At 46.9% G+C, this 22,921-nt stretch overlaps 2 protein-coding genes across 4 annotated transcripts; both read left to right on the top strand.

The window, feature by feature from the left end:
- The first annotated feature begins 51 nt into the window (after positions 1 to 51).
- On the top strand, positions 52 to 5,363 carry LOC125925417 (NADH-cytochrome b5 reductase 1). Its single transcript, XM_049634382.1, has 9 exons — positions 52 to 117; positions 425 to 574; positions 693 to 765; positions 1,217 to 1,323; positions 1,542 to 1,671; positions 2,364 to 2,447; positions 3,533 to 3,618; positions 4,091 to 4,190; positions 4,539 to 5,363. The coding sequence occupies exons 1-9, from the start codon at positions 103 to 105 to the stop codon at positions 4,709 to 4,711; spliced, it is 918 nt and encodes a 305-aa protein (XP_049490339.1). The 5' UTR covers positions 52 to 102; the 3' UTR covers positions 4,712 to 5,363.
- A 2,883-nt stretch (positions 5,364 to 8,246) lies between these two features.
- On the top strand, positions 8,247 to 22,572 carry ADIPOR1 (adiponectin receptor 1). 3 transcript variants are annotated; one of them, XM_049634379.1, is made up of 8 exons: positions 8,247 to 8,426; positions 14,577 to 14,811; positions 16,480 to 16,596; positions 17,622 to 17,793; positions 18,264 to 18,450; positions 19,727 to 19,914; positions 21,188 to 21,381; positions 21,696 to 22,572. In XM_049634379.1, exons 2-8 carry the CDS (start codon positions 14,671 to 14,673, stop codon positions 21,822 to 21,824), a joined length of 1,128 nt encoding a protein of 375 aa, XP_049490336.1. In that variant the 5' UTR covers positions 8,247 to 8,426; positions 14,577 to 14,670; the 3' UTR covers positions 21,825 to 22,572. The 3 variants fall into 3 exon arrangements, with proteins under 3 accessions (XP_049490336.1, XP_049490338.1, XP_049490337.1); XM_049634380.1 differs by lacking the exon at positions 8,247 to 8,426 and adding an exon at positions 8,436 to 8,729; XM_049634381.1 differs by lacking the exon at positions 21,188 to 21,381.
- Positions 22,573 to 22,921: the final 349 nt, after the last annotated feature.

Here is a 22,921-nt window from a genome sequence, read left to right as displayed (position 1 = left end):
TCCTGCCCGCCCCGCCTCCTGCCCGCCCCGCCTCCTGCCCGCCCCGCGGCGCATTGTGGGATCCGTCCGCGGGCCTGGCGGTGGAGGACGAGGTGCTCGGTCATGGGCTTCCAACCGGTGAGACCCTTGCTCCGCGTTCTGCACCAGGGGACTCCGCCCCATCTCGTTCTGGGCACTCAGCTCCGGACCTGGGGCTCTCGCCGCCCACCCCGCTCCGCAGGGCTCTACACCTGCCCTGGAATCCGGGGTCCCGGTACCGCACAGTACTTGGGACCCTTCCCCGGTTACCTTTCTGGCCGTGAAAGGCTCTCGCGCTGGAGCTCGGGAAAGCCATCCCTGGGGCGGCTGGTCGTATGGGACAGTCACCACCCACTCCCCGGGTTCTTCCCCAGCATGATGGTCACGCTGCCTTCTCTACCCACAGAGCCCAGTCCTGCTGGCCTCCCTGGGGGTGGGGCTGCTGACTGTGCTTGGCCTGGCTCTGGGCTCGTACTTGGTTCGAAAGTCCCGCCGGCCAAAGGTCACTCTCCTGGACCCCAATGAGAAGTACCTGCTGCGACTGCTAGACAAGACGGTAAGTTGTAGAGGAAAGCCCGGGTAGAGGAGGGACCATCCACTGTGGTTGGGATGCCCCCAAGCACTTTGCAGCACCAGACCTGCCTGGTGAAACGTGTGTGTCGTCCATCCTCCAGACTGTGAGCCACAACACCAAGAGGTTCCGCTTTGCCCTGCCCACCGCCCACCACGTTCTGGGGCTGCCTGTGGGTAAGGAAAGTGTGGAGTGGGCTCCTTTCCCTGGTATCCTAAGAGGGTGATTCCCCTTCCCTACCCAGCTTGGATTGGTGAGGTATCACTGACCACTGGGCCCCTCCAGGGTGTGGCTTCTGTGCCCCCAGACATCGTTGACACTCACTAGTTCTTCCTCCTCCCTGCAGGATTTGTTTGTATTTCCCCCTGAGCAAACATTTATTTTTTCCTCATTGCGCAGACCCTCAATTCTCCTGCTACTGCTAAGGTCCTGGCAGTGGTTGACAAGAGTTTCTCCAATGGGGGGCTTCTGAGGGCCCTAAGGGGCCCTCCCTGCCTGCTATCTCATTGGAACCACTCTAGGAAGCAAGACATCCTTGTTCTCAAAACTCCTTGAGTATTTTGAAAGGTGACAGGAAGGCTACACGTCCACCAGCAGCCCTTATGTAGCTCTACACATGGTCCCCAGGCAAACATGTCTACCTCTCTGCCCGGATCGATGGCAGCCTGGTCATCAGGCCATATACTCCTGTCACCAGTGACGAGGACCAAGGCTACGTGGATCTTGTCATCAAGGTAAGTGGGTAGGAAGGAACCCCAGGAGCTCCTTATCCCTCTCTTTCTGGAATTTGTAAACTTCCAAGATTTGTTTGATAGCAGGAGACATGTGTCCTTAGGGCATATGAAGAAAGTATGTGGACTGGGGACGATAGCACATGCGTAGTTCCTGCGCTAGCTTCAGCTCAGAAGCCAGTGACATTCCAGATAAAGTGTTTTCCATTCTGTCTTACCAGGTGTACCTGAAAGGTGTGCACCCCAAATTTCCTGAGGGAGGGAAGATGTCTCAGTACCTAAACAGCCTGAAGATTGGGGATGTGGTGGAATTTCGAGGGCCAAGTGGTTTGCTCACTTACACTGGGAAAGGTAATGGCCCCGCTTCTCCCTGAGCCTGTCTCCCACTTCTCCAGTACGCGTAGTCCACTTGGCACACTGTGGCCGTGCGTGTGCATGCATGTGAGTACGTGGGTAAGGGCCAGACCTGCCCTTTAAACATAGCGCTGATATTTTGGAAAGGCATATTTCTCAGTTCCGTTTGCCACAGGGATCAGCTCCCTACCCACTGGAGCTCACCAGCCATGACTGCTGTGAAGATGCCTAAAGCAAACCTAGGTCTCTCTTTCCCTCCCCCGAACGCTTCTCAAGTTGAGCAGTTTAGACAGCCAGACACAGCTTTCATCCCTGCCCATGGGAACAGCTGTGTGCATTAGCAAGCCTCTGGAGCTGCTCTGTGCCACTTGGGAAAATAGATTCACACCTGGCCCCATGCCTGTCTCCCTCACCAGGGAGTGACGGTCTGCCAGAGGCAGCTAATGACTCATTGTGTGGCCCTAAACTGACTGGTACTTAATAATATGGGACGGATAGTCCTGGCCCCATTGTCCCTCAAGTGTATCATTGTCAAGGCTGGCTCAACTCAAACCTCCACCCAAGCTCCAGGATCAGATTTCACTGCAGCTGCTAAACCGGCCTGGGACACATCTTCAGTTCTGTATTTGTTTTCTTAGTCCCCCATATTGACTTTTTTCTTCCACCCCTCTCTTAACTTGACTTTTCAGGGAATTTTAGCATTCAGCCCAACAAAAAATCTCCGCCAGAACCCCAAGTGGCGAAGAAACTGGGAATGATTGCCGGCGGAACAGGTGTATATCACTTGAGGGGCCATTCTCTCCCACCATTATTGGTTGTTGCCATGAAAACGCCCAAGTGACCCTCAGAAGGTTTGGTAATCATAGCCAAGCTGTTAGTCGGGGGATTCCTGGTGATGCTTAGAACTCCCTGATATCTGAAAAACAAAATCATAATCAGGTAGAAACCAAAAAAAATAAATAAATAAGGAATTTTTTTTTTTAACTAATAGAATGAGAGAAATAAATCATGTGGGTTCTCCTAAGACCTCAAATGGAATGAATCTAATAATTTTTAGGTGAGAATGGAGAAGCAGCTAGAAATAGGATAGGCAAGAAGGAAGAAAATGAACAAACAGTGAACATTTCTAAATATTAGACACTATGCTAGTCACTTTATGTGTGTATCTATGAAGTAGATATTAGTCTTCCCCTTTTACAGATGAAAAAACGGAGGTTGCGAGAAGTTGAAGGGTTTCCACAGGGTAAACAGTAATGATCAGAGGTAAGGTTAGTTTCTAACTCTGTCCACTTCCAAAGCACATGCACTTAACCCTCAAGTCCAGTGTTCCAGAACCCTCATCACTGAATCAGTAGGTACTTACAGTTATCTGTGACATTTGAGTCCAAGCCTCCAACAGACTTTCAGAGGAAGGGTCTTAGATTGGTTCCTTAGAAAGATTTCAACCGTATGATCTTTTTTTTTTAATATATGAAATTTATTGTCAAATTGGTTTCCATACAACACCCAGTGCTCACCCCAAAAGATGCCCTCTTCAATGCCCATCACCTACTCTCCCCTCCCTCCCACCCCCCATCAACCCTCCATTTGTTGACTGTATGATCTTACGCGAATATGGAGCATGACCACAGTGCACCTACCAGACATGATGTTGAGGGTGGGGTCAAGGGCATCTCTGTCCAGGAATGTCAGTGCTCCAGGACACAGGAGAGGATTCGAGGATCGGGATACTAAAGGAAAAATGGAGCGGCGTGGTGAATGGGTAGAAAGAATTAAGATGAGAGGTTGGTCAGCTCAGGAGCTGGGACAGGGGAGGGTCTGCGGCCATCCTGTCTCATGGTGGGCTGCCTTTTTGCAGGAATCACCCCAATGCTGCAGCTGATTCGGGCCATCCTGAAGGACCCTGAAGATCCGACCCAGTGCTCTCTGCTTTTTGCCAACCAGGTTGGTTTACTTTTCTCACGCCTGGGTCTTTAAAGCTATTGTGCAGGCAGCCTGAGAGATGTGGCACCGGCAGGCAGAGCTAGTCCAGAGCCTGTTGTAGCCTTTGTCCAAGGTCCCCCCTGCAAGGTAGAGGACCCTCTACTACCGCAAGGAGGACAGAGCATGGGGCCAAATTCCTTCCCTGGCCCCCAAGGAAACATGAAAAGGACACATTTAAGGAACCGAGTCCTAAGCGTAAAAAGTTGCTCCTTGGGTTTCCTTTGTGAAATATTTCATCTTTATTCCTCCATACTGTGTAAATAAAGGCTGTTCGCCTCTCTTTCCCCTCACGCTAACTCTCTAAAAGCCCTGATTATTCCCTAGAACTTTGGCTCTCTAATTTTGTCCCGGTTGGAAAGTTGTCAGAGCGGCGAACTTTTTGTACGTGGGCCTCATGAGGTTCCTAGAACCTTTGCTTCCCCGTTCATTTCAGACTGAAAAGGACATAATCTTGCGAGAGGAGCTGGAGGAACTGCAGGCCCGATATCCCAGTCGCTTTAAGCTCTGGTTCACTCTGGATCACCCCCCAGAAGGTACCCTCCCCGTTCCTGGACACCCCCAAATCAGGGACTTCCTGCACTGGGGGTTCTGATTTCAATGAAACAAACCCTCCCTGGTACTGCCACACTCCCAAGTGTGAGTGCAACAGACATGGTGATCTCCTGGGCCCTTTCCTTCTGGTTCCTGTTTTCCGGGTGGGTGGCAGGCATGGCTGTGAAGCTGAAGCAGGCTGAGTCTCCCCGTCTAACTGCTGCTACAACTTGAGACCTTCTCTGGAGGCTCTCTGGGGCCCCCCCTCCTCCCTGCCTCATGGTACTCCGCCCCTTGTCAGCTCGGGTCTGGTCTGGAATGTCTGCTCTCTCTTCTCCTCTGTACTGCAGATTGGGCCTACAGCAAGGGGTTTGTGACTGCTGACATGATCCGGGAACACCTGCCCGCCCCAGGGGATGGCGTGCTGCTGCTGCTCTGCGGGCCACCCCCCATGGTGCAGCTGGCCTGCCATCCCAACTTGGACAAACTGGGCTACTCACAAAAGATGCGATTCACCTACTGAGCTTCCTGCTCCGTGGGCCTGTGTCCCTGGTCCTGTTCCTTGCAACTGTCCTCAGCCAGTACTCAAGTGCTATAAGCCCTAGATTCCTTTCCTGGCACTGTCAGCCTTTTTGTCTTACTCTGGAGCTGAAATCTGGAGGATACCTGCAGGAATGACATCCTTGTAGCCATGGAAGAGGGCTAAAGCTGAGTCGTTCCCTGAAAGGGCCCCCCAAATCTCCCTGTGGTAGAAGGCCCAGGTCAGGCCCGTGGAGACATCTCTTCCATGGGTCAGAAAGAAGGAAGCATGTACCTTCGCTGCTTGTACTGACTAGTTCCTTGATAGCATCACACTCTGTGTCTGTGATGAAAGGAACAATCTATGTAATGGGTTTTACTTAATATTCGGTGCTTAACCCACAGCAGATTCTGTGTGTGTGTTAGTGAGCGCAAGTTGAGCAGCCTCACAGAGGTGGTCTCCTCAAGATTGCAGGAAAGGAGAAAATGATTTCTTCAGACATCAGAGAAGGGAATCTGAAATATGTATTTGTGTGTCTGTCTTTCCCAGCCCCTGCCCAGGCTGGAAGGAAATGGCTACCCACAGTCTAAGACTGCTGCTTGTGGCAGAGACCTCTGGCTATGCAAATAAATGGGGCTAAGGCCCCCGTGTTAAACCTATGGGGTTGTTGTGTCTGGGGTCCTTGTTCCTAAGGCTTTTCATGTCTGAGAATCTGGGGAGGAAGGATTTCCCAGCACAGAATTCCTCCCAGGTCTTCCAGAGAACCTTTGAGGAGTGGTACCATGTGCTGAAATTTGACCTGGCCACAAACTCAGTGATCACTTAACAGCTGTCTCAGCAGAGGCAGGAGCTCAACTTCTCCCTGGAGGCTTCTAAGGGAGGGGGAGGAGAACCAAAGTTAGAGGGGATGCTTTTTGAGCCCAGGTACGATCACAGTGGTCCCTTGGTTTGGCCACTCTTTCCCTTCCTTCTCTTGGCCCTCCCTTCGCCAAACTTACCCTTCAGGGTACCTGGCAAACAAATGAAAGTATTGTCTTTCTGTTTGGACAAGAAGCTTTTCCCCTTTAAAAAGTAACCTGATATCACCAGCCCCAGCCAGACTTGTTGGTGCCTGGATAGGCTTGGCCACCCCCAGGCCCATCTGTCCTAACTGCCCTTCTCCTCTGCTCTGACAATCCACCCACTTCTCCCAGGTTTAGACTAGGGCAGCTTCTTCAGATCTTCTTTGTTAGTCCCATTGGGATAGAACAATGAAATGGCCTCAAGAGGAAGGTCAGCACTGTTTCTCTGCATGGAACTATGTGTTGCTTTCCCTGGGGCCCCAAAAGAAAGGCTTGTGGGACCCCCAGAATTCACCCCTCCATATAGCAGAGTTGTCAATAAATTGTTACGAGTATTCCATCAAACATTTCTCGATCAACTCGTATGTGTATGCCACTGTTCTCTGTGGGATACACCTGGCCACCTCACTTCCAAAAAGAAAGATCTTGCACAGGGATTGTTAGGCTCAAATAGTGAAGCAGTCCAGCAAAGAGCATTTCCCACACAGAAGCTCACCATTTCTTGTCTTACGTGGGTTTCTGCCTCATTCACCGACATACAAACAGGATGTATTCTAAGGACCTGCCACCTTCTAAGCACTGTGCTTGTTCCTGAGGACACAATTATGACCAACACTGGTCTTCGATCCCCAAAGAACTCAGTCTAGAGTAAGATAGGCAAGTGATAAACAATTATAACACTGTGTGCAGTGTGATTAATAGCATAGTAGAGATACAAGGTGCAGATGGGAAGGTTTTGGAAAAGATTCAGAGAAGAAAGAGAGACATTTTTGAGTTAGCCATGTAACAGATACTGTGCAAAGTACTTGTCTATATAATTTAATCCTTATGATAATCCTGTGAGTCTAAGATTAAGGATTTGCCAAAAGTCATGAAGTCGGTCAGTGGCTGGCAGAGCCAGAATATGAACCTAGGATTGTCTCAGTCCAAAGCCAAACCCAGAACTGAGCATTGTAAATTGCTTGGATCTTGCAGCAGAGAATGGGGGGAAGGGCAATCTAGCAGAAGGATCAGCATTTGAAAAAGGCTGGAGGAATGAGAGAAGTTCACATTTGGAGAACTAGGAGAAGTTCTTTGAGGCCTAAATGCCAGAAGGAAAATAGAGGAGGAAGAGTTCTGAGAGTAGGTGAGAGCCAGCTGAGAAAGGCCTTTGTAACACTACCAGGAAGAGATTTAAAACTCAATGCTGTGGGGGCGGCTGGCTCTGGACTTCAGCTCAGGTCCTGGTCTCATGATTGGTGGTATCAAGCCCCTTGTCAGGCTCTGTGCTGAGAGCATGGAGCCTGCTAAACTTAAAAAAAATCCTGTGAACAATGGAAGTTTCTGAGGTTTTATACAGTGGGCAACACATAGCTAACATTTATGAAGCATTCACCTTTTGCCAGGAATCACACTAAGAGCCTCCATAAATTATCTTGTTTAATCCTATCCAAGAGCCAGTGACATAGCACTATGTTTTTAAGATTTTTTTTTTTTTAAGTAATCTCTACAGCCAATGTGGGGCTTGAACTCACAACCCAGAGATCAAGAGTTGTGTGCTCCACTGACTGAGCCAGCCAGGCGCCCCTGAAATAGCACTATTTTATTGCCATTTTCCAGATGAGATCATTCTTATTTGGAGGGGTTCAGTAACATTCTAAAGATCATAAGCTGGTCAGGGCCCGAAACTTGGTTCTATCCGACTCCTGAGCCCATGCTTTTACCAGCACCGAAAGATTTCATCCCACTGGCTTTAGGCATCCATGTAAGGTTATAATAAATTACCTTCTCTCTTAGCATCTAGAATAGCACCAGCTATGTACTATCCTTGGGAGAATTGAAAGAACTGACTTACAGCTCGTCAAAGTTTCTGCGTTCTGTGATTCAGATGAGGGCTGCACCATCCAATAGTCTCCCGACATGCATTCTGGCGCCACCACTCTGGCTGCAATATGAGAACACGGAGCTGGAGCAGGGAGCCGTCAAGCAAGACTATTTAGAAACAATTCCGCTGTTTCCAAACAGAAATAACTAACCAAAATTAAGTCTAGCCCAGTGCTAGCACATGATAAGCGCTTCAATAAATATTTGTGGATTGGAGGGAGGGACCATGAGATTGAAGAAGGAATTAAGTGTTTTCGGAGATAAAATGACTGGCATCGGTAACAGATGAAATGGAGGGACTTTCCCAATTTAGTGAACAAGGTGCACGGTAGGGAATTTGGCATTCCTTCGCAGGGCTCGGTCTAATTCCCTGAAATTCCTTCTCTATCACGTGCTCCAGTTAGTGACTTGGAGGTGTGGTCCTTTTAGAGGAGGAGTTCATGATTGGAGCGGAGCGAGGGGGCGGGGCCTGCCGCGGGAAACAGGGCCTCGCAGGTGGGGCCTGCCGCGTAGGGGGCGGGGCCAGGTCGGATGGGGCGGCACCCCGCGAGCGGGAGGCGTGGCCGAGAGGACCGGGCCTGTGATTGGAACTGCTGGAGGAATGCCTGTCAGGAGGAGGAGGGAGCACCCGAGAGGAGGTGACGCGGCCACGGAGGTGACGCCGAGTGGTCGCGCGCCCCTTCCGGCGCGGGGAAGGCGCTGAAGATCCGGGGCCGCTCGGCCGCAGGCCGCCTCCAGCGCCGCGGGATGTAGCGCCGGGGATCGCGGCCCCCAGCAGAGCCCGCCTGCCGGCCGTAAGTTCCCCCCGGCTGCTGCGGCGAGCGGGTGTGCGGGAACCGGCCGCAGCTCAGGAACCCCCGGGAGCCTCGGCGCAGGCCTGAGGCTGGGACAGCCCTTGGGACTGACTTGCCCAGACGCCCCAAGGGTCTCGAGACCCCCACCCAGGAGCCGGCCGCGCCTCCCGGCTACTCTGCGGTCTGGGTTGTAAACATTTCCGGCCCCTCCCACTTCGCGCCGCCTCCGAGGCGGCCTCCACTACAATTTAAGGGCGGGTGGTCTGCTTGTCCTCCGACTTTCTCCCGACTGCCACAGTGCGGGTGAGTGCCGAGTCTTCCCAGCCCCGGTGGGAGGTCGAGACGTCTGGATTCCGGCCCTGTATCGAGACGGGCCAGGCCAGAGCTAAGCCGGCTCCCAAGGCCGCTGCGCCAGGCAAGTGGGGAGTGGGGGGTGCGGGCTCGGGTCGCAGAACCACCTCTCTCAGCCTTTGGTGGCAGGGGCAGCCCCGAGGGTCCTCGACCACAAGTCCTTGGCAGATCGAACCGTAACAGTGTCCCCACCTCGACTTGGGAGAGAAAGGGAGATTAGTGGACAATTTACCTTTATTTAAGGTAATCCTAAAAGCTGAAATGTGAGCAAAATCCAAACTGGGGGAAAACGGAATTTTATTACCTCAGAAATCTCACATCGATGTATGCCATCTCATGTTTGAGATTTTAGGTCTTCAAAGCTTTGGTTTTAAGGTAGACCTCCACAGAATATACCTACTTGCAGAGTAGAATCTGAAAGCCTTCTGTTCTCAGTGGCCAAAAAATTTACATGATTCTGAAGGGATTTAAAAAATAAATGACCACTCTGCCTGCAAGTAGGAAAGGATCACTAGGCTCGCCATTGCGAATGGGTAAAGTGCACCACCTTAAGTAGGCTTTTAGGCTATCTTCAGTTTTTTCAGTCTGGCCTCATTTTGCCTTTGGAAGATTCCCTTATAGAAAAATGGATTATTCACTGCCCTGGGCACTATGTTCTTTCGAGCCTGCTTTGGTTCATACCAGGTGTGCTTCTGGAATGGCCACTAGTCCCATCTTTACCTATCAAGATACTTCCTTAAAATCTTCCACAAAACCTTTCCTGATCGTTCCAACTAAAGTTGAACTTTTCTTCTGAACTTCTCCTCCAGCATTTACTGACGTTTGGCCTTGTAGGGATGTTAGTAGAAAACAAAAATTATTGCCCCCTCTTAAAATAGAGGTCAGCAACCATGTTAGGCCTCTAATGCTCCTTTGCCTTATCTCTGTAGCCACAGTGCCATGTACATTGTAAATAATCAATAGATATTGTCAGATGGAGAAAGAATAGAGTTTGTGCTTCTTTCTAGGCCAGTTAAGTTCGTTCTCTGTTTGCCTAGGAAATTTCCTTTGACTCCTATGCTATAAAGCCACACTGAAACTCTTTAACACTCTTGCTATATTATCCTGTCCCATCTACCTGTAATCACACTGGTGAACTAAACAGTCACCCTTAAACCCAGAAGCTTTATTAATTATGGTGTTTGTTTTTGTTTGTTTGTTTTTTTCCTAGTACGGATACTCATCAGAGTCATTACATTTTTCCCTTAATGTCCGTTTATCTCTAATGTTGCCCACCGGATTTTGTTCCTCTCACTGTGCTCAGAGTTAATCCCCTTCTCCTGTTCAGAAACGTTGGCATGATTAATGTTTGTAAAGTTTGTAGTTATCTTAGATTGAAAGGATCCTTGAACGTGCCCTGTAGGCAAACCAGTTCCGACTGATTGACTTTTAGGCATGCATCTAGGTTGGGGCTTCCGAGATACACCTTGTAAAGTGACTGCTGTGATGTATAACTGTATCGACCATGTATCTGAAAGCCAGGTATTAAAAACAGGGACTGGCATACAACTCCATAAGCCTGTGTGCTTTTTTTTTTTTTTTTTGTCATGGCATTTGAAAAAGGTTCTCTGTCTCTGTTTGGGATCAAAAAGACTCCTTCTGTTGGGCTAGCTGGAGAACAGCTACAAAGGAAGTTAGATTGTGATGTTCCACTTCAGACTCTAAGTCAGTGACACTTAGCCTCCCGTGAGAAAGCCACGGCACCATTACTGCAATCTGGTGATTTTCAAACATAGGCCTTGGCCTTGACTCACTTTTCCCCCAACGGTTGTGAAACCACCTCTAACAGAGGCGTGCATCGAGAAGATGGCTGTGTTCTTTGACTTTACTGCTAGAGTAATCTTGCTTTAGAACAGTAGAGTCGGGCAGACGTAGATAGAGCCTACCCATGCCTAGCCACAGAATTTCTAAGGGTCCGGGGACTCTAGATTAAAAATTTCCAGAAGAAGCTTTATGCCTTTGACTCCAGAGAAGGAGGGAAACTGGTTCACAGAACTGGCTCACAGAATAAATGTCTCCAGAAACTGTGAGGGACACAAACTGTAGCTAGAACTGGCCGGTGATTAAGAATCAGTTCTTTCCCAAGTGTGGCACAGGATTATCTTATTTATAGGAGCACAAACACCTCCCTGCCTCCACAGCTTTATTCTCTAATATCATAGGTTTATCCAGTTGGAAAGCTTAGTGGTAAAGATTTTATTAGCTTGAATTGAAGAAATCCCATCAAAAATGCACTCAGTGGAGTTAGGCCCAGTTATAATTTGCTATATTGGGTGTGGCGAGTTTGAGGGGAAATGTATTTCCTCTAAAATACATAAGGATGTAGAAAGCTGGCAGAAAGCTGAAGTATATTTGATGCACGTGAGTGTTCTCAGAATCAGTCCTAAGACCTTAAGGGTTTATGCTGGTTTTATACAATAGAGACAAAAACACTTGCTTGTAACCATCCCCGGTTGTTCATGAGTGGTCACCCTATCAGAAGTTGTATTTCCAGGTCCTCGTGTTATTTGCTCTCCTCTCTTGCCAGACCTCCGATCCCTATCTCTCCCTTTCCTGTCTCTGTGTTGCTACAGTTTAGAAGACCAAACCGGACAATGGACTTTGCTCACTATGATGATGTGATCTCCATTGACCTCCATTGTATGTACTTTACATGATGCATGATGCCGTATCTTGTGTGATGAGTTGCCGCTGCTGGCTGGTTTGTGAGTTAACTAGGATGCCTGTTACGTTTAGTGACTCTGGGCCTAGAAGACCACGCTGAGGGGAGGTGTAGGAGCTAGTGATAGAGGAGCTAGAGGGAAATCAGAAGAATTAACAGAGAGTGATTTGGGCTGAAAGCGAGAAGACTAATGATGGCCAAGAGACAGAGATCATCCTAGGAGAACATTAGACTTGAGGGTATAAAAACTTTGCAGATCAAATGAGGAAATAAATATCAAGCTGGATTCTGCATTGGGTCTCTCACCCTACCTGCCCAACTTAAACGTTTGCCTATATTATTCTCATTGCCTCAAGTGAAATAGTTACACAGCATTTGAAATAACTGAATTTAGTGTGTGGCCATCCTAGGTTATGTGTTCTCTCCCTCTACTGCCCTCCTGGAACAGTGAAATTGTATCGCTGATTTTGTACATGTCACAAATGACCTTGTGCCATCTGGTTAAAGGCTCTTTGAAGACACTTGTTCAACTGGGTATTTTGCACAGTACCTTAGAATACCTTAGGGTGCTAGTGCTAAATATATTTGTTAAATATTCAGTGAATGTATTGGCTTACTCTGAGGAAAAGGAGAAAGCCCCACAAGCACAAGAAAAAGTACATAAACCCTTAGCTAATGACAAGAAGCTAATAAGTTATATGCTTGCCGACTAGAATGCTGCCCTATTCATTCATTCATTTTGAAATACTGTATAGGGTCTGACCAAAATCAAGGGTACATATCACAGAACCTGAGTATTTTCTTTCTTCCTTTCTTTCTTTCTTTCTTTCTTTCTTTCTTTCTTTCTTTCGCCTTGTGGCCTGTCTCTAAAGTGCTGGCAGCAGTGTTTTAAGCTAAGTGTATTCCCCTATTCAGACCTCTCCAAAGGGCCCAAAACTTTTTTTTTTCCTCTTGCATAAATTATTTCTGAGGAAAGCTGTTTATTCACTCTGAGGAAATATGTTTTGTGGTCAACCTATTGAAAAAGATTTCCCAGTGTTTCTTATGTGGATTGCCTATTTCCTGAGGTTTTCAGGGGCCTTCAGTTTCCTGTTCACCTTGGGCTCAGTTGTTTGCTATGGCTGCGGGCTGGCGTCTGTCTTGTCAGAATCTTGCGCATTTCATGGAAGAAAAACTGTCTATGTGTTGACACCATATAAAGGTCTGCTGTACAGTGAGTTACTGTTTGCTCTCTTGAACTCGACTTGCCTATTGCTGTCAGCTGTGCTTGTGAGTTGAGCAGAGCATGACTTTTGAAACCTGAGGACTGCCCTCATCTGACTACATATATCCAACTGTAATCCCCGAGAAGGAACTGTAATCGGTGTTGGATGAAAAGAGAACTGGTACAGATATCAAAGATGTTTAAAAACACACACCACACACACACACACACACACACACACACACACACACACACGGGATTTAAATAAAAACTTGAAACAAAAAAAGATATCAAAGATGTTTATATAGTGAACAGCGGTGGGAGATAGATACAATGTCTCTCACAAGCAGTGGTGATTACTGCCTATTATAAAAGGGTTGGATTCCCTAAGCTTAAATTTCCTCTCTGGTAGTGCAGCCCACTCCCTGTGCAGGTATTGTTTGGCCCTGTGGTTATTGGGTTTGGATAACCAGTGCATAAAAATGCGAATATGCTGGTCATTACTATTGCTAGGAGTAATAAACTCCTTTGTTGTGGGGGGAGGGGTTCGACTAGTAATTTACAAGATGACGGACATGTTTGGGCACTTTTCCTCTCTTTTTCGATATCATTTTCATATTTTCATCTCCCTGAGGCCTGATTGAAAGACTACTCCCTGAAGTCCAACTCAGGAGAACCTCAAGTGTTTGAAGTTTTTCCTAGAAAACTGAGTTCTAGGTTTCTCTGGTTAAGGATTTGTGTGCCTGTCTCTAGTTTCTGAAAGACTAATTTGAGTGGCGCTTAGATGATGAGCAGTGGTGGTGGGGACAAGCTCTTGCTGAGCCGGTTGTTTGGTATGTGTGTGGCAAAGGGCAAGGCTGGGGCTGCCTCCTTGTCTTCAGCTTCCTGCTTCCAGGTAAGTTATTGCTTGCTTTAAGGAGAGATTGTGATGAAACCTTGTTATACAAATGTTGAACCCAGGCTATAATCCTACAATGGAATTAGACATCGCAGAGAAATTAACCCCCGGGCATCTAGCTCTCAACCAAGTTCCTTCTGCGTGCAAGGCACATTTGTCAGAGCATTTGTAGATAAAGCCCAACTGAGTTCAGTTGGCATTTAATTTATTTCTACGGCTCGGGTGGTCTTGAAGTATAGATGACCCTTGAACAACACAGAGGTTAGGGGCACTGACCCCTGCATAGTTGAAAATCCACATAATAACTTTTGACTTCCCCAGAAGTTAACTACTAATAGCCTACTGTTGACCAGAAGTCTTACCAATAATATAAACAGTTGATTAACACATATTTTGTATGTTATATGTAGTATATGCTGTATTCTTGCAATATGGTAAGCTGGAAAAAAGAAAATGATATTAAGACAATCATGAGGAAGAGAAAATATATTTACATTCACATTACTGTACATATATGTACTGAGGAAAATCTGCATATAAGTGGACCCATGCAGTTCAAACCCGTGTTGTTCAAGGGGCTGGCTTCATATTTTTGCTCCTCATTCTCAGAACCAAGTGTTTCTTGGGCAGAATTGCTTTGGGAATGGTAGGCTAGACTCTCCTCACTAAATGGGCTCCACACTTGTGAGAGGGGGTTGCAGGTGAGTAGCTGATTTTCCTGGTGACAGTTTGGTACCATAACCACAGATCCTTTGAAGACAAGCAACCAGATGTTACATTTTCAACCTTATCTGTCAGATTAGTGAAGTTCTGAGTAAAGACTAATATTAAAGAGGGAGAACAAGGAATGGATTTGAATTTAGCAGTTAACTGGCCTTCAGAATTGGAGACAGGATGTGCGTTGATTAGCTGTGTCTTACTCAGTGTCGACTCGCGGATATGAAACTGTAAGAGGAATCAATTCTCAATACCCTTCATGTTTGTGTTTGCTTTTAGTGTTTACCACCACAGGGAGATCTCTGCCCCCTGGGGCTGAGAGACCCCAACCTATCCCCAAGCTGAAGCTGCAGGGGATTGAGGTACCAGCCAGATGTCTTCTCACAAAGGATCTGTGGTGGCACAGGGCAATGGGGCTCCTGCCAGTAACAGGGAAACGGACACAGTGGAGCTGGCTGAACTGGGACCCCTGCTAGAAGAGAAGGGCAAACGGGCCATTGCCAACCCAACCAAAGTAAGTTGTCTTCCCAGGAGTCATTCTTTTGATCAGAACCTCTCATTAGGCCTGTGTCAGTCTCCACTTTTTTACGATCTCCCCTCTCTCCCCAAAGGCGGAACCATAGCACCCTGGGAGTATCTTTATCCCAGTCCTTATCATACTGTATTATCCGTATCTTTTTTTTTTTTTAATTTTTTTAATGTTTATTTATTTTTGAGAGAGACAGAGACAGAATGCGAGTGGGTTGGGGCAGAGAGAGAGGGAGGCACAGAATCTGAAGCAGGCTCCAGCCTCCGAGCTGTCAGCACAGAGCCCGATGCGGGGCTTGAACCCACGAACCGTGAGATCATGACCTGAGCCAAAGTCGGACGCCCAACCAACTGAGCCACCCAGGTGCCCCACTCCTCCTTCATTCTTAATGTTACCCATCACATCCACCTATGAGCCACTACAAAAGAGGAAGGGGGAAGGGGGCGCCTGGGTGGCTCAGTCAGTTAAGCGTCCGATTCTTGATTTCGGCTCAGGTCGTGATCTCACAGTAGTGAGTTCAAGTCCCACATAGGACTCTGCGCTGACCACGCGGAGCCTGCTTGGGATTCTCTATCTCCTTCTCTCTCTGCCCCTCCCCTACTCACTCTCTTGCTCACTACTCTCAAAAATGAATAAGGGGAAAGAGGAGGAGGGCCCACCCTTTCTGGAAGTACCTCACAACACTTCCATTTACAGCCCATAGGCCAGATCTTAGTTACATCATTCTATTCAGCTGCACTGGACTTTAGACCTCTTCACTCGGCCTGAGTAAAATCACAGTAACATTGCCACCCTGCGTAAAACCAAGGACCTTTTTACTGAGGAAGAGAGAGAGAATGGACATTGGGGTAGGCAAACAGGAATCTACATCACAAAGTTTAAGAGGGACCATTTGTTTCCCAGGGCCCATCAACAGGAGAGAGAAAGAGAATAGCCCAGAGAAGGAGCTGAACCTCCAGGCTTTCCATCTCCATGGTTTGGAGCCTTGGGACTGAGAGAAAAGTCTCTCTCCCTGATAGGGGAGTGCTCACCCGTGTGCATGTTTTATGTCAAGCTTCCTTGGGGTACAGGACTCAGTGCTGCTGCTTTCTACAGAACCAAGTTTGAAGGCCCTGATACCTCTGGGAGCTGCTAGGAATACAAAGTTTCCGTCATGATATAATCCCCAGAGTCAGTGCACAGGGAACTAGGAACAGATTTAAATTGTTAAGGGAATCTCTGCGACTCTGTCTTTTCCATTGTTTTGAGAATTCAGTGGTCTGGAATAGAGAAACATTTGGGAAATGGGGGACAGTTGAGAACCACTGTCCAAGAGGTAAGGATGGGCTGTCCCGACTTAAAGAACAGGTAGGACTGACGTGCCAGTCCGATATCGCTTTGATGTCAGTCCCCATCAGTCTGTCTCCTGCCTGCTGAATTGAGCATCCACCCCAGCCTGTACCAAGTATTAATAAAGCTTGAACTGTAGTGTTATAAACTCACTGTCATGTTTTTAGAGAAAAAAGCTGCAAGGCCCTATGTATAGGAGAGAAGCTAGGCAGAAAGCGTTCAGCTTGGGTTTCTCTGGATCTTTCTGATCTGGAATAGCACCATTTATGAGATGACTCTTAGGATTGTTTTTGGGGGTTTTGGTTTTTTTTTTTCCCCCTACAGGCTGAAGAAGAGCAAGCATGCCCAGTGCCCCAGGAAGAGGAGGAGGAAGTGCGGGTACTGACACTTCCCCTGCAAGCCCACCACGCCATGGAGAAGATGGAGGAGTTTGTGTATAAGGTACAGCCCACTGGCTTCTGTTCTGGAAGGAGAAGGACGGCAGGCTTCCTGGGGATGCTCCCAGCTGGCAAACATGCATTGGATTGAAGAACTTTTATGCCTGAATCTGTATTGCCTACCATGTTAGACGTTGTTCAAAATATATTCTAAAACAGAAGTTCTTAGCTTCTTCTTTTTTTTTTTTTTTTTTTTTTTGGCCATGGATCCCTTTGGCAGTCATCAGAATTTTTTAATTTTTAAAACTTAAAATTTTCATGTGGGCCTCCTTTACGAACACATTAAATATACATTCATGGAAAATGATAACGTATTTTATTTAAATTTATAATTTCTAAGCGGTGAAGAATAACAATATTTTGGTATCTGCAAAGCTAATGTATGAAAATATCTATGATTTCTGTGGGTGACAGTCAAAAGGTCTAGAACTACTGGGCTTTGTTGTTCACATTTATAATTGAAAGAAACGTTAGATTTCAGTTAGAGGTGAGTGAAAATAAAAATAATTTCTTCCCATCCAAATTTCCATCCATCCACTCCCTGCATTCTGTCCATTGTCCATGTGCCCTGGGTTAAGAATCACTGCTCTAAAAAGACACAGTCTCAACCTAAGGAGGACTTAGAATCTACTGGGGGGAAAGGATCGAGCAGGGGTCAACCAGAATCCCTTGGAGTAGAGGAGCAGAGGAGGGCAAAAAAAGTATGTTTTTTGAAACCATATATTTCATTTCTATTTCTTTGTTTTCACTCACTGTATTAATTTTGAAATTTTAAAGATTGAGATACGCCTAATCTAAAGCACATCCAGATAAACTAACAGAACGAAGAACAAAGGCATTAACAAAAATTGGTCGAGATACACAGTACTGTGATAGCCTCATTGACACTCTGTCTTGGCTGATTCCCTGTTACCTAGGACCACCCAAAGCATGCTTGACACTCTCCTAGACTGGCTGTCCTTCACCCCTTGTGCCTGGAGAGACTGGCCTCCTTTGGGACCCTTCTCAGAGAGTGTGTATGTATTCCAGGTCTGGGAGGGACGCTGGAGGGTCATCCCATATGACGTACTCCCCGACTGGCTGAAGGACAATGACTACCTGCTACATGGCCACAGACCACCGATGCCCTCCTTCCGGGCTTGCTTCAAGAGCATTTTCCGCATCCATACAGAAACTGGCAACATCTGGACCCATCTGCTTGGTGAGTGATCTGGGTGGGGGAAATACCCATTGTTTTTGTCTTCTCAAATCTCAAGGGATTGTATAGCCTTTGTCCATGGGTAGGAAAAAGGGCAAAACTGTTCTGATGGATTGATCCTCGATCATGATCTCTGAGACGAGAGGAGGAAGGCCTAGAACCCGGAAAAGAAATTAGAACCAGATGTTCTCATGTGATCCCTGGCAGAACTGTCCTCGATGGAGGCAGACCCTTCGACTTCATAAATTCCTGCTGTCAAAACAAAATGCTGGTATTTCAAAAAAAAAAAAAAAAAGTGCTCTTTTAGTCAGGGTTTCTACGACTGTTGCCATTTTCTCTTGAAATTTTAGACTGCGGTTCCCACAGCTCAACCCTTGTAGCTTTAGTACTGATTTAATGCCATCAACTGTCAAAAGTGCACGTACTCTCTTTTTCCTTAGGCTTTTTTTTTTTTTTTCTTTTCCATCCTGCAGGTTTTGTGCTGTTTCTCTTTTTGGGAATCTTGACCATGCTCAGACCAAATATGTACTTCATGGCCCCTCTACAGGAGAAGGTGGTTTTTGGGATGTTCTTTTTGGGTGCAGTGCTCTGTCTCAGCTTCTCCTGGCTCTTTCACACCGTCTATTGTCATTCAGAGAAAGTCTCTCGGACTTTTTCCAAGTGAGTTGAAAGAACGTCAGGAGGGAAAGACCACATGCGACTGTCAACATGTTGTGACTGGAGGGCTGACTGGGTAGTGGAAACGCCAATAACTCCCGAAGGTTCCCTGATTGACGGGCCAGAGGAAAGGCTTTCTATTTTGTGGGCATAGTAAGGTGGTACAGTTTTTCTCTTAAATCCTTCATGGAAAAATGCCCCACAGCCTCCGCAACTGATAGAACCCGAGTGTGGAACATATTTTTTACCCGTGCAGCACTGTCCTTTTGTAAACTTGGGGTGCCAGTGGGCTGCTCTTCGAGCACATGCCCAGTACTATCTGGCCTTCCTGTTGGCCCGGCAGGGTGTGGCAGTGTTCCATGCTTCATTCTGCCAGCATTCCTACCCACCAGTCAAGTTAAGCTTATCTGTGCTGCCCAGGCACTCTGGCAGCCCCAGATGCCCCTCATCTAACGCTTTTCATATTCCCCCACGCTGCGCCCGGAGTTCTGTTTGTTGTTTTTGTGTTTTTAATTTTTTTTCAATGTTTATTCATTTTTGAGAGACAGAGAGAGACAGCGTGAGCGGGGGAGAGGCAGAGAGAGAGGGAGACACAGAATCCCAAGCAGGCTCCGGGCTCTGAGCTGTCAGCACAGAGCCCGCGACATGGGGCTCGAACTCACGAACCCCCGAGATCATGACCTGAGCCGAAGTTGGACCCTCAACCGACTGAGCCACCCAGGCGCCCCCCGGAGTTCTGTTTATTTGCTTGGTGGTGGTGGTGGTTTTGGTTGTGATGGTGGGTTGTTTTGTTTTTCCTGTAACACTGGTATACATTTTTATCGTTAAAAAAGTCGACTAAGTCAAAACAGTACCTCTTAAGAATACTCCCAATTTAAGGGTTTTGTTTTAGGAACTCAACTTAATCAGAACTGAAGGGAGGACGTTCAGAGCCCTTTGTGAATGGAAAGCTGGGAATCAGGGAATTGTGACAGAACTCCTAAATCGAAGTATCCACTAGGGGGAGATATGGCTGCCCACAACTGAGGGAAGGGATGAAGTCCTGTGATCAGGGGTTCGTAGAAACTTTTCCATTGCAAAACAGACGTGCTTGACCTGGTGGGTGTTTGATCCAGGATATAGGATTGTATGGGAAATGTATGTATGGGATTGTATGGGAAATGAGGGAGACAGAATGGTCAGATCTGGGAGCAGGTGAACAGAAAGAACAAGTTAAACAAGCCATAGGATGTCTTCCTTTCTCCCACTGATTCATTTCATTTTTGTGGCTCTTTTTTAGACTGGATTATTCAGGGATTGCTCTACTGATTATGGGGAGCTTTGTCCCCTGGCTCTATTACTCCTTCTACTGCTCCCCACAGCCACGGCTCATCTACCTCTCCATCGTCTGTGTCCTGGGCATCTCTGCCATCATTGTGGCACAGTGGGACCGGTTTGCCACTCCTAAGCACCGGCAGACAAGAGCAGGTGGGTAGGAAGCCCTAGTGTAAACCTCATTTGTATTTGGGCCTTGGGCCTAATAGGCTCAACCCTGGGCCCTGTGGTTTGCAGTTTGGGGAGCCCAGCTGAACCCGGACTTGTGTTTAACCTTCAGAACACCGTGGATTTTCAAAGTTCATTTCTCCCCCATGTTTCAGACTATTTCAGTGGCATGCTAGCTAACAGGACACCTGGTCACCAAGCTGATCAATCCACTGCAAGTATAAAAATGACTACTCTTAAATTTGGTTTCAGAAAGCTAAAAGATGCACAGAGCATGGCCATTTTAATGACCTGAGTCCTAAGCACTCAAACCAAGGGATTAAAATTCAAACACCTGGAGTTATTTTTCCTGAGGGAATGGAAGACTGGGTTTGGTGAACGAAAAAGTACCTTGAGCGTAAACACTGGTCACAACGTCTGTAGCAGCCGTCAGCATACACATCTTTGTGTTGGCTCATCTGGACACCCCTTTTAAGCTTTATTCTGGAAGCAACACACGAGTTGCCGCTAGTTTTTAGGCCCTTTGGACTTCATGTCTGCTGTGTTTTAACCTTCAGTTAAAAGAATAAGTTAAAGAAGTTAAAGAATAAGGCACCGTGCTTTAACAAGGGCATCCACAGAAACGCAGAAGGTCGTCCCTGCCCTCCAGTTATGTGTAGTGTGGTGGTGTGGAGACAAACACCCATTCTTCCCTTCCTCTTAACCTACTCGTGTGTCCCTGCAGCCTTGACAACTTCCGATCTGGGTGTGTCTGTCTACCCAGGAGGTCAGAGTTCTGTTACTTAAATCTTTTATGATCTTAATGGAAAACGTGCCCAACTTCCCTCTGACTTGCAAGCCATCTGCCTGAAGCCTTGCCATTTAGGCTCTGTGTCTGAGTCAGCCATCAGAGGGCTTTAATAGATATGGCCTTTGCTCTCTCTCGCTCTCTCCCTCTCTCTCTTCTCTCTCTCTCTCTTTTTTTTTTTTTTTTTTTTTTTTGGGTAAGGCTTCACATTTCTTAACAAATAGTAAAGAACGGGGAATATTTTCTCTTGGTGCTCCTTACAAGGTAATAACGATGTTAGCACTTACACAGCCTTCTTCCCATTCTGGATGTTGACGAAATGTCTGCTGTTATCCATCAAGGGGCTCAATTTCCTAAACATGGAAGATAGCTAATTGTCATACTAAACATCTGAATTCCGGAGAAAGACAACAGTGCCTTCCGTGTAGTGGATGCTTCCTTGCTTGACGGTCGTCTCTCTGCTTTATTCAGGGGTGTTCCTGGGACTTGGCTTGAGCGGTGTTGTGCCCACCATGCACTTTACTATTGCTGAGGGCTTTGTCAAGGCCACCACAGTGGGCCAGATGGGCTGGTTCTTCCTCATGGCTGTGATGTACATCACCGGAGCTGGCCTTTATGCTGCTCGAATTCCCGAGCGCTTCTTTCCTGGAAAATTTGACATATGGGTAAGAGATGACTCTTCCAGAAGGGCCTGTGATGGTGAATGAGAGCAGCCACAGTTACAGGTCTGAGTAAAAGGCGGTGAGAGACACGGAGATCGGGTAGTGTTTGGGGGTGCATATATGTACGTGGCAGGGAAATAACCAAGGTTACCATTTTGACATATCGCCGATAAGATTTTTAAAATTTTTCTGCAACGCAAATACCACTTTTATGATTCAAAAAAAAAATGTTTTCAAGGAGGAGACTGCTTTCTGCTACTTACTTCTAATCTCTCCTTGCCGCTGTCCTAAAGGCTCTTCTCTTGTTACCCTTGCAGTTCCAGTCTCATCAGATTTTCCATGTCCTGGTGGTGGCAGCAGCCTTTGTCCACTTCTACGGGGTCTCCAACCTTCAAGAATTCCGTTACGGCCTGGAGGGGGGCTGTACTGATGACTCCCTTCTCTGAGCCTTCCCACCTGAGGGGTGGAGGAGGAACTTCCCAAGTGCTTTTAAAAATAACTTCTTTGTTGATGTGAGAGGAAGAGTCTGAGTTGTCTGTTTCTAGAAGAAACCTCATAGAGAATTCAGTACCAACCAAGCTTCAGCCCACTTTCACACCCACTGGGCAACAGACTCTCCATTTCCCTAGCTGAGGAGGGTGGGGATGGTCCGACTCAGACAAGCCCCGCCTCAGCAGTCCCCCTCGTTGGCAAAGCAACTACCGTCCCCTCACAGAGACAGTACTTCGAAGCTCATGTTGAGATTTTACCCCTCCTCCAGCCATTTTGGGAAAAAATGATGGACTGGGACTCTTCAGAAATCCTGTTTCTGGAGGAAAATGTCCCTTCCTTACCCCCATCCTTACTTTGTAACCTGGCTTATAACAGGCCATCCATTTTTGTAGCACACTTTTCAAAAACAATTAGAACCTGGTCCCATCTTTCTAGGGCCTGGATCTGCTCTTACAGCAGGAAGAACACAGCCACCAACTTTTACATAGCCCGGCTAATCATGGAAGTGTGTCCAGGCTTCAAGTAACTTGACTTTTAATTTTGTTTTTTTCTTGGCAGAGTAATGTAAAATTAAAATGGGGAAAGATATTTAATATTTAATACTAAGCTTTAAAAAGAAACCTGCTATCATTGCTATGTATCTTGATGCAAAGACTATGATGATAATAAAAGAAAGTACAGAAGACATTTGGCATTCAAAGATCTGACATGTGTGGTCTCAACTATTTGTACACAACTCCAAAGGATTAAAACCAGTTAAATAGTTTCAGATTCTGCTGAGATACAAATGTGAATCACAGGTAATTGACAGGCACATGCGAGCCAATGAATGAGTCTAATTGAATTCCTAGCATCAGCTCGTCAATACAGCTTTATTTTTTTTCTACTTACCACACGGAAATTTTACTACAGAGTTCGGTTTGCTGTAGTAGTGTTCAATGATTAGAAGATTCTGAAAGGTGCTAGGAATATATCCCTTGTGATCAAAGCTCTACTACATATTACTTTAGAGTTTGGTTCTTTTAAATTTTTTTGTTTAACGTTTATTTAT

Source organism: Panthera uncia, chromosome F1 (genome assembly GCF_023721935.1).
Source record: "Panthera uncia isolate 11264 chromosome F1, Puncia_PCG_1.0, whole genome shotgun sequence".
NCBI classification, from domain to species: Eukaryota; Metazoa; Chordata; class Mammalia; order Carnivora; family Felidae; genus Panthera; species Panthera uncia.
This window is presented reverse-complemented; position numbering and strand designations above follow the sequence as displayed.